The sequence below is a fragment of the Oryctolagus cuniculus genome, chromosome 5, assembly GCF_964237555.1.
Source record: "Oryctolagus cuniculus chromosome 5, mOryCun1.1, whole genome shotgun sequence".
In the NCBI taxonomy this organism is placed as follows: Eukaryota; Metazoa; Chordata; class Mammalia; order Lagomorpha; family Leporidae; genus Oryctolagus; species Oryctolagus cuniculus.
Genome location: NC_091436.1, coordinates 164258120 through 164272984, shown reverse-complemented (window position 1 = coordinate 164272984; position 14865 = coordinate 164258120). Strand labels below are relative to the sequence as shown.

Below are 14865 nucleotides of genomic sequence, written 5' to 3'. Positions count from 1 at the left end.
CCGTCCAGCTCTGAAGTTGTACAGTTTCTGATACAGTCTCGATACATTGAGAATTCAGGCAATCCTGAGTCAGAATCCAGTGTGCTTTTCTCTGAAGAGAGGAGAGAACTTCCACTTTGCCTGTGGCCCTGTCTAAATATGGAACGCGTTTGTGGACTCAAAAGGCGTCCATAGCCTAGGCAGCTCACGTCATGAACCTCGGGTGATCGCTGACGTCACACATTAGACTGTTAAGTTAACAACAGGAGTCACTGTGCACTAACTCCTCATGCAGGACCTCTGTCCTCAGAGAGTTGCATTGTGAGAGTTAACAGTAAAATCTGCTCTCAAAGATTTATTTCGTTTTAGTGTATTAAGTGCAGGATATTCTAATGTCTTATAAGTGATAGTTCTAAGTGCTTTCAAAAGATGTATCATCCTTGGGTTCTTCTTCAAAGTTAATTGCTTATATATATACTTTTATTGAATAGGAATATTGTTTTCCTTATTGTAAAAATAATCCTGGTGTTCCATCGTACAGCAGGGTAACAATAGCTAACAATAACAGAGTATTTTTCTAAATAGCTAGAAGAAAGGCTTTTGGATGTTCACAATACAAAGAAATATTGAATATATGAAGTGACAGATGCTAATTATCCTAATTTGATCATTAAAATCTATGCATGTGTCGAAATATTACATTGCACCCCATAAATATGTACAATTATTGTTCGTTGATAAAAACAAATAATCTGGCCTGCGCCGCGGCTCACTAAGCTAATCCTCAGCCTTGCGGCGCCAGCACACCAGGTTCTAGTCCCAGTCGGGGCGCCGGATTCTGTCCCGGTTGCCCCTCTTCCAGGCCAGCTCTCTGCTGTGGCCAGGGTGTGCAGTGGAGGATGGCCCAAGTGCTTGGGCCCTGCACCTGCATGGGAAACCAGGAGAAGTACCTGGCTCCTGCCTTCGGATAGACGTTGGTATGAACCAACGGCAAAGGAAGACCTTTCTCTCTGTCTCTCTGTCTCACTGTCCACTCTTCCTGTCAAAAAATTAAAAAATTTAAAAAATAATAATCTAAGAAAGAAAGAAAGTGATCCAGATATATTTAACCCATCCTGCTCAGTGAGTTTTCTCACCCTCACAATGAGGACACTAATCTGAGAATTTCCCAAAAGGTTTCACAATGTAAGAGGCAGCAGGTGTGGCACAAGGCCTGGCACCCTGTGGGGGCGTGGTCTTCCTGTGGCTCTTGGAACAGGAAGTGTGGTGGGCAGTTCCCAGGGCACAGTGTCCCATGGGTTAATCGGACAGCCACATGCGACAAACAGGAAGTACAAGATGCGGGTTTATCTTCACCCATGTCAGAATCTTGCAGCACTACGTGGTCCCCTGAAGGGTACTTTCTTCCTCTTTTTGCTGGGGCTGAAGATGTTCAATTCTCCACACCTCTTCCATGCTGCCTGTCTCTGCAAATCTAGGCTCATTAAGGTCATAATCCCCAGGCTTCAACCAGCCAACGAAAGATCTGCAGACTCGTAAGTGACCCAGGTGAAACAGCTGGTAATGAACTCACCTGGTCCTCTATCCTAGAATAACGCCTTGCAGCAATTTTGCTTTTTAAAATATCTAGGGGCCGGCGCTGTGCCATAGTGGTTAAAGCCGCCACCTGGAGTCCTGGCATCCCATATGGGCACCGGTTGGTACGCTGGCCACTCCTCTTCTAAGCCAGCTCTCTGCTATGGCCTGGGAAGGCAGTAGAAGATGGCCCAAGTCCTTGGGCCCCTGCACCCACGTGGGAAACCTGAAAGAAGCTCCTGGCTCCTGGCTTTGGATTGGCACAGCTCTGGCCATTGCGGCCATCTGGGGAGAGAACCAGTGGATGGAAGACCTCTCTCTGTCTCTCCCTCTCACTGTCTGTAACTCTATCTCTCAAATAAATAACTCTTTAAAAAAAAAATCTAAAATTGGAAGCCCTCAGAAGCAGGTGTGATTGGCTCCCACCCATCAGCACCAGTGGAAGGACACGACAGCCTGGGAGACCCCCAGAGGGCCACAGCCCGCTCTGGACTGTGTGGGAACCTGCTATGCATGCAGGAACACAGCCCCGCTACGAACATGCACCTGCCACGCTACGTGAAACATCTCCTCTCCATGCAAGCTCTGCTCCTTGGGCTTCCAGCCTCCGTGTGAAGCGGGAACTCACTATCTCCCGCAGCGGCCGGTCCATTTTTAACCACTTTGATGATGTGAAACATCCTCTTTGGATGAATGGGCATCTGCTTTCTGTGATTCCTCTGGCTGTGGCTCCTTGTTCCGACTTCTGGATAAATATAGACCGAGTCCTCTCTTCGTGTCGTCTGGCGCTCTCGAGGTATTTAAAGGCCGCTCTCTGGCTCCCTCTGGGTAAAGCAGCCATCATCCCTACAACGGATCTAGGAACTGAGTTGCGGAATGTCTGCCCACCGCTCCGCGTTGGAACACACTCCATTTTGTCGAGGTCTGTCCTGAAGTGTGTTCCCTAGGATTAACTGCACTTCTCTGGCTATGGTCTCTCCAATAAAGACCAGTGGGGCCATTACATCTTTTGAAATAAATAGTATATTTCTAGTTTTTCAGCTCAAGATAGCATCAGTGTCTTACATTCTGTTATCTGACTGCTGACTTATAATAAGAATTTGGTGAAATAATACATCCAAAAACACATCCCAAAGTCACTTCTACCGATGGTGGATTAAAATTACAATTCAACTCAGACCCCTGCAAGACACTCGTGTTGTATCGGGGTGTAGCTCTCTACACAATTGTTTTCTTCTTTTTCAGCCCAATTTTAAGGCCTTCCATGTATTTGCATTAAATTTCATCTCACTGAATTAGCTCATAATTTCAGACTGTACGTGTGCTTTCAATAATTTGATATTCTCCCCAGCTTCCTGGTCTCCGGGATTTTCATAGTGTACTATTTTATGCTGACATCCAAGTCATGGATATAAATGCTGATTAAGCCAGCAACCCAGTTACACGCTCAGTCAATGCACAGTGGAAACACTAAAAAGTGAACAAAAAACTATGGGGCACTGTTGAAGGCAGCGGAGGGTCCTGGGTGGGAGGCTGCTGGGAGGAGCGCTCACCCTGATTAGGAGGTGTGAAGAGAGTTTTCTGGAGCAAGGTGGGGGTAAGCAGTGGGCAAGGAGGAGAGCATGGTCCACGTGGAGGGGGAGGTGGGGGAAAAGGCTTCAGGCAGAGGGGAGGGTGCATGAAGACTGAGGCCAGAAGGTGCACGGCTTCCCAAGAACCCGGGGGATGGCTATTTGGATGGAGAGTGTGGGAGCCACAGCAGAAGGGCAGGCAGGAACCTGCTGGTGGGAGCCGCGGAGACCATGTCCAGCGGTGGGGACTTTTAATTGCACTGGGCAGGAAAGGAAGAATCCGAAACAGCAAACGACATGATTAAATCGATGGAGCTAAATGACATGATTTAATCAATCGATTGATCGATCCACCAGTGAGCTGTTTTGGTGACAGGGGATAGGTTGGGACGGTGGCTGTGTGCATGCTGGGGAGCCTGAGTTGTCTGCTGCAGTGTCCTGGGAGTTCCCTCGGCGTGTAGGGCAGGCGCTCAGTGCTCCTCAAACACACCCAGGATCCGCCTCCTTCATTGCTGCTTTTCGCCTCCTTGACAAAGTGCCCCCAAAACGAGTCTCTTAGCTTTATGCCTCGGCTTCCCAGGGACCTCTGTCTACAGAGAAAAACAAAGCAGGGTGGCAAGACGCCAGCACGTGCATCTCTTTGGTATCTAGTTCTCATCTTTGGGTCTAGTTCTCACTGAGAAAGAAGGCCGGATTTCCACCCTGCTTGGGACGGTGCTGTTTGTCAGGACACCGACAGGCGTGGGAAGCCCAAGAGCTCCATGTTTAAACCAGCTTTGAGAAACGCCAACCTCACTGAAGTGAGTCAGGATAATGACAGACTGGAATCGGCTGATGTGCACTGCAAACCAGCCACACACACACACACACACACGCACACACACGCAGGGGCTTCCACACTTCCACGGTCACGGGAGATGTGCCCTTTGGAGACAGTATTTTGCAGGTCGTGCTGTGGAAGTGGTTCGCAACCTACTGATTGTGCAGCCTCCGCAGCATAATGTTCTTATCTTTTGTGTGGCAATGAAATGCACACCTTGTAGAGCGTCTGGCACCTGGTCAATGCTCAGTGAACATTTTATTATTACTACTATTATTATTATTTACAGAGTAGCACAGTGGATTAGAGCTTATGGTCTGGAGCCAGACCACCTGGACTCCAGCCCCCCTCTGCCACTTACTGTGTCTATGACTTTGGACAGAAACTTCTCGGATCATAGTTTTCTCATCTTCCAAGTGGAGTTGATGTGGGGTTAAAGGAGAAACTGCATCAAGTGCTCTCAGGGCCTGGCACGCAGCAAGTGCTCAGCCATTGGCAACAGCAACAGTGAACCCACTGAGCATGTGGGCGGACCCTTGAGGTCAAAGGTTATCCGAGATGCAGCCGTGGAAAGCTGAGATCTGGAAACGGCCCTTGGACCCATCAAGGCAGGCGTGCCCCTCACTTTCCAGGTCTGAGCACACAGACTGGCTTTTCCTTTCCTGAATTTCTGTGAATAAAACCAATCCATTTTACCCTCTTGATTTTCAGAATAATTCCTCTATTTTTTAAAAAGGTGTGTATGTGTGTGTGTGTGTGTGTGTATATATATTTATATAAACATATATATAAACCACTTCACATTATCGTTATAGGAGGGGCTTCAAAATTTCATGGACAATTATGTCTTAATTGCATTCTCTATGAATTTTGGAGGCGTCTCGCACACTTGGCTTCACCCATGGGCTTAGAATCCCCGAGGTCTGGGCCAAGTCTTAGGCGTCTTGTTACTGTGCCTGCGGGAGCTGTGCAGAAATGCCACGGCAGCTGCCACTTCTCACTCGATACCCCTAGGACCTGAAAACGTGGCGCTGCGAAGTGATTACTCATTCTAAAGTGGACTGTTACACTGCTCACGGGATCAGCCACAGCTTCCTGTAAATACTGTTTGCTGGGGAGTTTCAGTCTCTAGAGATGCTAGTTTCAAAGCCATGTCCATTTTTGAACGTGATGATACGGGATTTGTTCACAGGAGGCCTCCCAATCAGCAGTTTTGACTTTTAAAGATTTATTTAATTTATTTGAAAGGCAGAGTGACAGAGAGAGGGCGCCCCCCCACCCACACACACACACACGAACACACGGAAAGATTCCCCACGTGGCTGCAATAGCTAGGGTGGAACTCAGTCTGGGTCTCCCAAGTCCTTGAGCCATTGCTGCTACCTCCCAAGCTGTGCATTAGCAGGGAGCTGGAATCAGAGGCAGAGCTGGGGTTCGGATCCAGGCACATCAATAGGGGACATGGGTTTCCCACATGGTGTCTTAACCCACTGTGCCCAATGCCCACCTTCTCTGGGATCATTCTCTAAAAATTAGAGAAGGAAATGATAGCCATTGGCTTCTCCAGCGTAGCCTTCTAACGGTCAGTGGGTTTCCTAGGGGTTGCCCCAAGTATTGTGGCAGGAAGTGAGGTCCTAACCACCACTGGTATCAATGATTGTACAACATGGCCAGGCACCCGCGGATCAGGTCAAGTACACTTTGGATCTTACAACACCCAACATCGGCAAGGACTCTAGAGCTCCTTGTAATAAAATATGAGCCCAGATGTAAAATATCATCATTCACTCTGCTGTCCGTGTCGCCGCCTAGAGTGTGCTAGGCGGTGGCTGTACACAACCATTATGAGGCTGGCATCCTGCTGTCAATCCCACTGGCTGAGGAGGACAGTTCCCACGGAAGAAGCCTGCTCTTCATCCAGGCTGCATTCACCACCACCAGGAAATGAATTCGCCTCTCCAAGTCCAAGCCCAGTAACTGGCAAAACAGCAGCTCACGGCTCAGCTTTTTTTTTTTTTTTTTTTTTTTTTTTTTTAAGAGATACTGTAGCAGAAACTTGGCAGCTCACTCTTTCAAAGTGACAGCTTTCAAAAAGTCTCCCTACCACAATTTAGCCTAATTCCAAGCACACGGGAAAAGGGACTGTTAAAGAGAAAACCTCTTAGGAGCCAGCTGCCTCCCCGCCCTCCTACTCTTTCCCCTAATATGAAAAAAGTGGATTATTTTCTCCCTGGGTTGTAAAAATATTCTTCAGAGAATGATTATACCTGTCACAGATGGAATCCTGAAATAAGTTAAATGTTTAGGCTCAGCCTCTAGGAATCCCCTGGGGAGCTGAATTCTCTGTGCAATCTTTGGTAACATTATTACCAGGCACCAATGCTGGCCACCAGGAACCAGGTCAGTCTGTTTACTGTTCCAGGCACAACAGGAGGAGGGGCCCTTCCTCACTCACTTGTGGATGCCTGGGAGTTGAAAGCATCAGAATTAGAAGGATGACAAAGGGTGTCTGGAGCACTCTCTCCTCTCCCTCCTGTTGTTAAGGTGTCCGGTGGTCTAAGAGGCTGCGGAATCACTCAGCTGTCCAGAGGCTGTTAGCGCAAGAGGACAGGGACTCACACTGGCCCCAGGGACCAAGATCCCCTGCTCTGCTTCTGCCCCAGCCTGGAGCACCCCGGCGAGCCTCCTCTCCATTTGCCCTGCGGCTCTGGAGTTCCCTTCTAACACGAGGTTCTGCTATTTGGAATCCTCTGTTACCTGTGAGATGGAAGGGAAGAAGGTCTCCAGGTCCTGCTACCGCCATCTTTTTTTTTTTTTTTTTTTTTTTTTGGACAGGCAGAGTGGACAGTGAGAGAGAGAGACAGAGAGAAAGGTCTTCCTTTGCCGTTGGTTCACCCTCCAATGGCCGCCGTGGCCAGGAGCCAGGTGCTTCTCCTGGTCTCCCATGGGGTGCAGGGCCCAAGTACTTGGGCCATCCTCCACTGCACTCCCTGGCCACAGCAGAGAGCTGGCCTGGAAGAGGGGCAACCGGGACAGAATCCGGCGCCCCGACCGGGACTAGAACCTGGTGTGCCGGCACTGCTAGGCGGAGGATTAGCCTAGTGACCCACGGCGCCGGCCTGCTACCACCATCTTTTCCTGTTCCCTTGTCACTCCTCGCCACTGTTCCCTCTATGACAATGCCTTTCCACGCATCGCCCACCAGGCCGCAGCTTGGACTCCCTGTCACCGTGACGCCTCCCCACCCTCTGCCCCAAGCGCCCAGCAGTGCTATTTCACTGGGATGCGAACTGCCACGCCCTGTGATCATTTCCTCCACCTGAACAAGAGTTGCCTGAGGCCACAGACCGACTCACTCACTTTTGTGACCTCAGAGAGAGCCTGGGACAAGCAGCCGTGCTTCCCCATGGACTCGGCGCGGAGATGGAGTGGTGCTGCCCCACGTCACCGTGTCCTAACCTCCTACCCCTCGCGGAAGGCCTCTCTCTCCTTCAGCGGCGCTGCAGCCTGGGAGGCTCACGCTGCACGAAGGAGCAGCTGACCTCGAACCAGCCACTTGGTGGACTTAGGTCTGCCAAGCCATGGTGTGCGGGAGAGAAGCTTCGGCAAGACAAAGGACTCCATTTGCCTGAAAAGCACTAAGTCCATCTACGCTTGGTTTCCCCAGGGGGGGCTGGCTCTCCTCTTTGAATCCAGGGCACCTGCGCTGTCAAGCCAGTATCCCAATGGCCGCAGTCAGTGACCACCTACTGTTTAAAACAGAATCAAACCAACCCGAGAATACAACGCAATCTTCTGGAACATTCCATCTCCAGCTCCGCCTATTCTTGGAGGGAAGCAAAGCTGTAGACAGATTTTTTCAGAAGCACCAACTGAACTTGCAGAGCAGTCTGTTAGAAATCCAGGCAAAAAAAAAAAAAAAAGGGGGGGGGGCCGGCGCCGTGGCTCACTAGGCTAATCCTCCACCTTGCGGCGCCGGCACACCGGCTTCTAGTCCCGGTCGGGGCGCCGGATTCTGTCCCGGTTGCCCCTCTTCCAGGCCAGCTCTCTGCTGTGGCCAGGGAGTGCAGTGGAGGATGGCCCAGGTCCTTGGGCCCTGCACCCCATGGGAGACCAGGAGAAGCACCTGGCTCCTGGCTTCAGATCAGCATGGTGCGCCGGCCGCAGTGCACCGACCACGGCGGCCATTGGAGGGTGAACCAACGGCAAAGGAAGACCTTTCTCTCTGTCTCTCTCTCTCTCTCTCACTGTCCACTCTGCCTGTCAAAAAAAAAAGAAAAAAAAAAAGAAATCCAGGCAAATCCATACACTCTGAGGAGGTTTTAACAGTACTTTCCCGGCTATAACTGAGTTTACAGGGGACACAAGGGTCCCTAAAAACCGCACAGCACATCAAACACCGCCCCTAACTGGCCAGCCACACCTCTGGGATTCCACCTTCTCCTCAAATATTTCATTGTTTCTTAGGCGTCCTGGTGTGTTTGGGAGGACTCTCATGGAGCGTTTGCATTTGAAATAGAGTCCACAAAAAGTAATTCTTGGCTAAAGATTCACCAAAGCCAGGACTCAGGATATTATACCCCCACTGAGTGTGTTACACGTATCCCACCCAGGAATGCTCAGAGCTTCCTGCTCCAAGACTCCTCACGACAAAAACCTGGCCTTCGCCCCCCTTTCTTCTTTGTGCTTCTCTGGCGGTTTCTCAGGAGCAGCTTGCTAACCTGAAGAGCCGCGGCAGAAAACACCCAAGTTAGACCCAGGGGTTTCTGTCCCCGCAAACCATCCATCCTCTGCTATCAAGGGGGCACCCGCGTGTCCGCGTGGAGGCCACTAGTGGCTAATGCAAGAATTGCAAGAACTTGGCATTTGAAAACCAACCAACCAAAAAACAGGGACTGTGCCTTCCTAAGTTCAGTTCCTCAGAAGACAGACTCGGGAAGACTTGATATTATTGCCAGAAGAATCTCATGCTGGCATAATTGAACGCAGATCTGAAATGTGCAGGCTAAGCTCCCTGTTCCGATGGTTTGTATGCCCTTTCCTTTCGTCCTGCCCTACTCCTCTGAGGCTTCACAGTTAGGAGCCTGGATTCAGGGACCTCACAACAGCACAACAGGTGGTCCTTCAGGTTATCTGCGTGAAAAACAGTAAATGGGGCCGGCGCCTCAGCTCAATAGGCTAATCCTCCGCTTGCGGCGCCGGCACCCCGGGTTCTAGTCCCTGTTGGGGCGCTGGATTCTGTCCCGGTTGCCCCTTTTCCAGTCCAGCTCTCTGCTGTGGCCCGAGAGTACAGTGGAGGATGGCCCAAGTGCTTGGGCCCTGCACCCCATGGGAGACCAGGAGAAGCACCTGGCTCCCGGCTTTGGATCAGCGTGGTGCGCCAGCTGCAGTGGCCATTGGAGGGTGAACCAACAGTAAAGCAAGACCTTTCTCTTTGTCTCTCTCTCTCACTATCCACTCTGCCTGTCAAAAAACAAAACAAAAAAAAACAGTAAATGGATGCAGGCTTATGAACTCTGGACCTGGCTATTAATAGTAAGATTCTGGCGACGCCGGAGTCAATAGACTGCTTGATTCTCAAGCGATGGACTGCATTCGTTCATTGTACAGTCAGGGAGCCTTCACACTCCAGGACAGCACCGCCACTGAGTGTCCCAGAGTGCCCCCGGGGTTCTGCAGGCATGACTTCCAAGCAAATAAGGACTGAGTTTTCAAAATGATTCACTTGGGGCCAGCGCTGTGGCGCAGCAGGTAAAGCCACTGCCTGTAGTGCAGGCATCCCAAATGGGTGCCGGTTCAAGTCTCGGCTGCTCCACTTCCAATCCAGCTCTCTGCTATGGCCTGGGAAAGCAGTGGAAGATGGCCCAAATGCTTGGGCCCTGCACCCACGTGGGAGACCCAGATGAATCTCCTGACTCTTGGTTTCAGATCAGCACAGCTCTGGCCATTGCGGCCAACTAGGGAGTGAACCAGCGGATGGAAGACCTCTCTCTCTCTCTGCCTCTCCTTCTCTCTCTCTGTGTAACTCTGACTTTCAAATAAATAAATCTTTAAAAAAATGATTCAATTAAGCTACACTCCACCCTCTCCCCTCCCAAATAAATAAACAGTAATCCCAGATTTTTTAAGAAATTGACCTACCTATACAAATTCTCTGGAGTTTTGATGTCATATTGGCCATCTATTGTTCGGAGTGCAGGTCTGTAGGGGCTACAGGCTGCACATGCTTCCTGTAGAAATTAGTGGTCCCTGGAGGGTCTGACCTGGTTGGGATTTCACTGTTCGCACCTTCTGAATCGGTGAGCATCCACTGCCCGTGTGCTGTGGGTCGGATGCTCTCACAGGTGCTGTTCAGTAGGCTCTCCCGACAACTTGCGAAGGAGGCATTTTGCTGGGGGGAAACTGAGGCTGAGGACATTCCCGTGCCTTGTCCTGAGTCCCAGGGCCAGCCAGGCCTCTACACTGCCCTGCACGGCCTTTGTGGAGGCGCCCAGTTCCCGTGGCCTTGGATTGGGTGACTGTGCCTCGCTCTCACTGTTCCTACTATACTGCTCTTCCAGCACCTCGGTCCCCTAGCCTGGGTCCCAGTGACTTCTCTGCCTGCGGAAAACTGAATGTGCCAAGGTGACCTGCTTGATGACTGGACACCTGCAAGCTTTCCAATTTCATTTGCATTCGTAAAAATAAAGACGCCTGGACGGGCCGGGGAAGCATCTCAGCTGCTTGCTTTGGGCCTCCGAGCCCTAACCCAGAACACGGGGTTGAGAGCCCTTCATGAGCAGGAAGTCCTTCCAAAGTCTCAGTCCTAGTGCCCGGATGGAGAATCCAGCATGCCGCACACAGCAGGGAGAAGACACCAGACCTGCGAGTTGATCTTGGCGCCCGAACTGGACTCCTCAACTGAAGCTGTCCTTCCGGTCTGCCTCCCCAAAACGTGGACAGTGCCTGATGGGTGAGGGTGGGTACCTCTTTATTTTCACAACTCAGTATCAGCTTGTGTGGGTGAGATTGAGCAACACAATCTTAACCCTCCCCCAACACCCAGCCAGTTCTTTGACTTGCTGGATTTTTGACTGATCAACACTGCCTTTTCCATTTGTACCAAGAGTCCCAAATCAGCCTGGGACCCTTCTGACAAGATGACCCGACCACATGGCCCCAGGGTCACCCATGGTTGTTTATGCCCCAGTGAAATGCAGCACACAGCACCCTCGCGAGCAAATTCAGGTTTTGGTGCATGAATGCTGTCGGCTAAAAGTGCTCCCAGCTAGATGCCATGCGGGGACGGGAGGCTGAACGTCCCTGCCTTGGCCCAAGGGAATGGCGTCTGTGGCACCAAACCAGCGCTGGCACCTGGGCAGGCGCTGTCACAGCTGACGGGCTGAGAGGTCAGCTGCTGGCGGCTGGCTGCACTGAGAGCAGGTCCCCCAGGGTCAGACGGAGGCTGGAGGCAGGGGCAGCAGCTTGCCTCGCCTGCTCCCTGGCTGCTCTGGAGACAAATAGAAGACTTCCATCTCCATTACTGTCAGAATCAGCTGCCTCTTGCCAGCTCTGAAACTCACAGCCGTGGAGAGAGCGAGGGAGAGGGAGAGGGAGAGGGAGAGGGAAGGAGGTGCAACCCAGACAATCAAAACAGCCGCAATGTTTTGGAAGTGGAATCTTCCAGCTAGGGAACATTCTCAAAAGCACAGAACAGCAGGACTGGAAGATGCCTCCATGAATCCCACACCCTGGTTTGCAGAGGAAACAGTTGAGAGGTAGAAAGGGAAAGTGACGCCCTGAAGGTGACGAAACAGTAAGAGACAGAATCCCAGCAAGGATCTGGGCTTTCAGCACTCAGAAGAAGGAGATCTTTCCTTTAAAACCAGAGTCTGGCACGGCGCATCCTTTTGTGGGAGCCGGAGGACGCCCGGCCAGCGCCCGTGGGGGCAGCCACGCATGGACCCGAGGCAGGGCGGGCTCCTACCTTGCAGGTTCACACCCCGGGGCAGCAGCCCCTGCAGCTCCACCGTGGGGAGCTCGTCTTCTGCTGCATTGGAATTGTTGGGCGGGACTGCCCGCCTGCCCCCAAAGGTGCTGCTGGAGCTGCCCGACATTCTCAGTGTCACGTGGTCCTTGGAGGGAAAAGGGAGACAAGGAAGAAGATCAGGAAGGATCCAGCAGGTGGTGGCCCAAGTGAGTAGGCTCCTGCCACCTGTATGAGAGACTGGGACTAAGCTCCCAGCTCCCTCCTTTAGCCTGCACAGCCCTGGCTGCTGTGGACACTCAGGAGTGAACCGTGGATGGGAGATCTCTCTCTCTCTCTCTCTCTCTCTCTCTCTCTCTCTCTGTTTATCTGCCTCTCAAATAAAACAAACAAAGAAGCATTTTTTAAAAAGAAGGCAAACAGGCCCACAAGGAGGAGCACACGGAGGTGGAGAGGCTGGGTACCTGGGACGAAGCCCACTTGCAATTCTAAATGGGGCTATAGATAGACTGTTCTCCAAACAGCCTTAGTCAGGGCTGCTACCACCACCACCGCCCCAAGGCTGGTTCCCCCGCCTTTGGAATTTGTGTAGGCCACAAGCCAGGTTAAACACCACACACCTTACGGGCAGCACCGAACAAGGACTTGTTGACCAAATGACCCAATGAAGGAGGACTTTGTTTCTGGACCTAATCACCTAGATTACCCAGGCATGACTCCTGCAGACTTTGCTGTTTTCAAAAACTTTAGGCATATCATCAAAAGATGCAAAGTCAGCTGCAGCAGAGGCAAGTAGAAGGTTCCAGAAACATGGTGAGAGCAAACCACTGCCTAAGGTGTTTGGTCTTGGAAGGATAAGGTCTGAATAAATATCTCTAAATATATTCAGTCTCTGGTCAGCGGGGTGGGGGGGTGGTGTTGGAGGGTGTTGAAGGGTTCATGATAACAAGAAAGCTAGAAACAGCCAGGGTGGCTGTAGGATGCCCCAGGAGGGAAGGCTCTGGGAGAGGGCAGTGCAGCAGGGAGCAGCCTGTGGGAAAGTGGGGAGCCCCAGGGGCCAGCCAGGTCAAAGGCAGCAGGTGCGGGCCTGGATGGATGAATTCAGGTGGGTAGGGTCATCCCTTCTGGGCAGGTCTGGGGTAGGGAAAAGGCTCAAGTTCAGCTGCCTGTGGGGTTGGGGGGAGCCCAGGCAGCTCTGGTCAGCTGAACAGGCTTTCTCCCTGGCTCTTCTTCTCCAGGCTTTTGTGTTCCTGGCTCCACAGCCTCCCCCCTAAAGCAAGCCGGAAGGAGAGGGGGCTGTGGTCTGGGGGAAGCACACCCCGCCGCCCCTCGCGCCCCATCTGGTGACCTTGGCAAGCTGCGCACAGCGCGTGGGAGCATCCCCATCCGCAGTGCAGCTGGGCAGGTGCAGCGTCAGGAGCTGCACCAGCGAGGCTGCCTCCGACCCTCGGACCCGGGCGCCCCAGCACAGCAACCCTAGGGCTTGCCTGGGGAACCGAAGTGCAAGGGGTGGACGCGGCAGGTCCTGGGTCCCAGGGGGCGGGGCTGCTGCTTACCTGCGTGCGCCCTCCACAGGTGCCCCAGCGAAGGCTCGCTCTGTGCGTCTCTGCTACTTCCCCAAAAGAACGCAGGAAAGAGGACCCGAAAGTTGGCCCTTAAATAACTTCCTAACACCCCTCCCCCGCCTCCCCCTTCCCACAGGGCTTTCTCCTCCCCCTTCTTGACAGCTGGAGGGAGTCGAGGAGCTTGGAAGAGGACTTTCTGTTGACCATCCTGCTCCGTTATTCAGGCTGGATCTGGGCCCCACCCCTCTCTCACTCCCAGTCTCCCAGTTTCTGCTTCCCCTCCCCACCCCCGCCCCGGGGGGGGGCCCTCTCTCCCCCTCCTGCCCCGAGGGCTGCTGGGCGTGGCAGGCAAGTGGCCCGCAGTGCAGGGCAACCCTTGCCCTCCCCCTGGGGCAGCAGGGCCAGGAGGACCTGCCTGGTGAAGAGGGGCTTCTGCCCCGCAGGTTGGGGGCTGTGCTGGGCAGAGAGAGCCTGCCTGGGCAGACAGGTCGCCCAGACGGCTGTGAGCATGCATACAGCCAGGGCAGCTGTCTCTCCCTCCCCGACAAACAAGGCTGCATTCTTGGATGGTGCACAGTGACCACCACCAGAATTCCTACAGAGCTGGCACGCCCTCACCCCCACCCAGGGGAAAGACGAATAAACACCTTGAAGGCTGCCACCCAGATTAGCAAAGGACACTTTGGTTTTCTCCCCCTTGAAAACCATTTGGATGTATCTCCGAAAATGAGAGACCAAGAAAAGAAAGTCTTCCTCTAATATTTTTTCTGGGTCTTTGTCTGTTTCAATCCTCCCATTTAGGACCAGGGCTGTGTCTAGCCTTCCACACTGTCCTCAGTTGCTTACCCGGCCACTTGATCAGGAACCTGACCGCACAGAGAGAAAAACAAAATCCACTGCTTAGAAATTCCCTCCGTGTTTTGCTACCAGGTCTATGAACTTGCCTGCGACCTTAATTATCTCTTCTCTCTTTCTGCCTGATGCTAAAGAGAGACATCCCCCCTTCAACCCCCATCCCCATGCCACCCTTGTCCAGACCAAGCACTCTGGGTCTCCTGTGCCTTGTTGCCTGTCACCTTTCAAGACTTCCTGTACCTTGTACCCACTCTGCATCTTTGAGCTCTTGCAGGTGAGCCACTGCCTTCCCCAGCATTGACAGTTTCAAGACAAGGCTCCTCCATGTTTGTAAAACCCTGTCAACCCCCAGTCCCCAGCTATGGCTCCTTCTCTCTTCTCCTCTTCCTGCCCCAGCTCCTGCCATCTGGTGCCTCCTCCCTAGGTCTCTGTCTTACTTCATTTTCTGCTGCTGCAACAGAGAGCTTGTCTGAGACTGGGTCATGGATAATGAAAAGTGGATTGTTTAGCTTGTGGTTCTGGAAGTTGACACAC

General features: G+C 52.4%; 1 protein-coding gene across 1 annotated transcript in view; it reads right to left on the bottom strand.

Moving 5' to 3' along the window:
- F13A1 (coagulation factor XIII A chain) overlaps positions 1–13709 on the bottom strand; it is a 185187-nt gene extending 171478 nt beyond the window's left edge. The window contains exons 1-2 of the mRNA XM_051855142.2: positions 13468–13709; positions 11912–12059 (exon numbers count right to left, since the gene is read on the bottom strand). Coding sequence (XP_051711102.1) covers positions 11912–12041 — 130 coding nt within the window. The 5' untranslated portion in view covers positions 12042–12059; positions 13468–13709. The remainder of the gene's footprint in view (positions 1–11911; positions 12060–13467) is intronic.
- Between the last annotated feature and the right edge of the window lie 1156 nt (positions 13710–14865).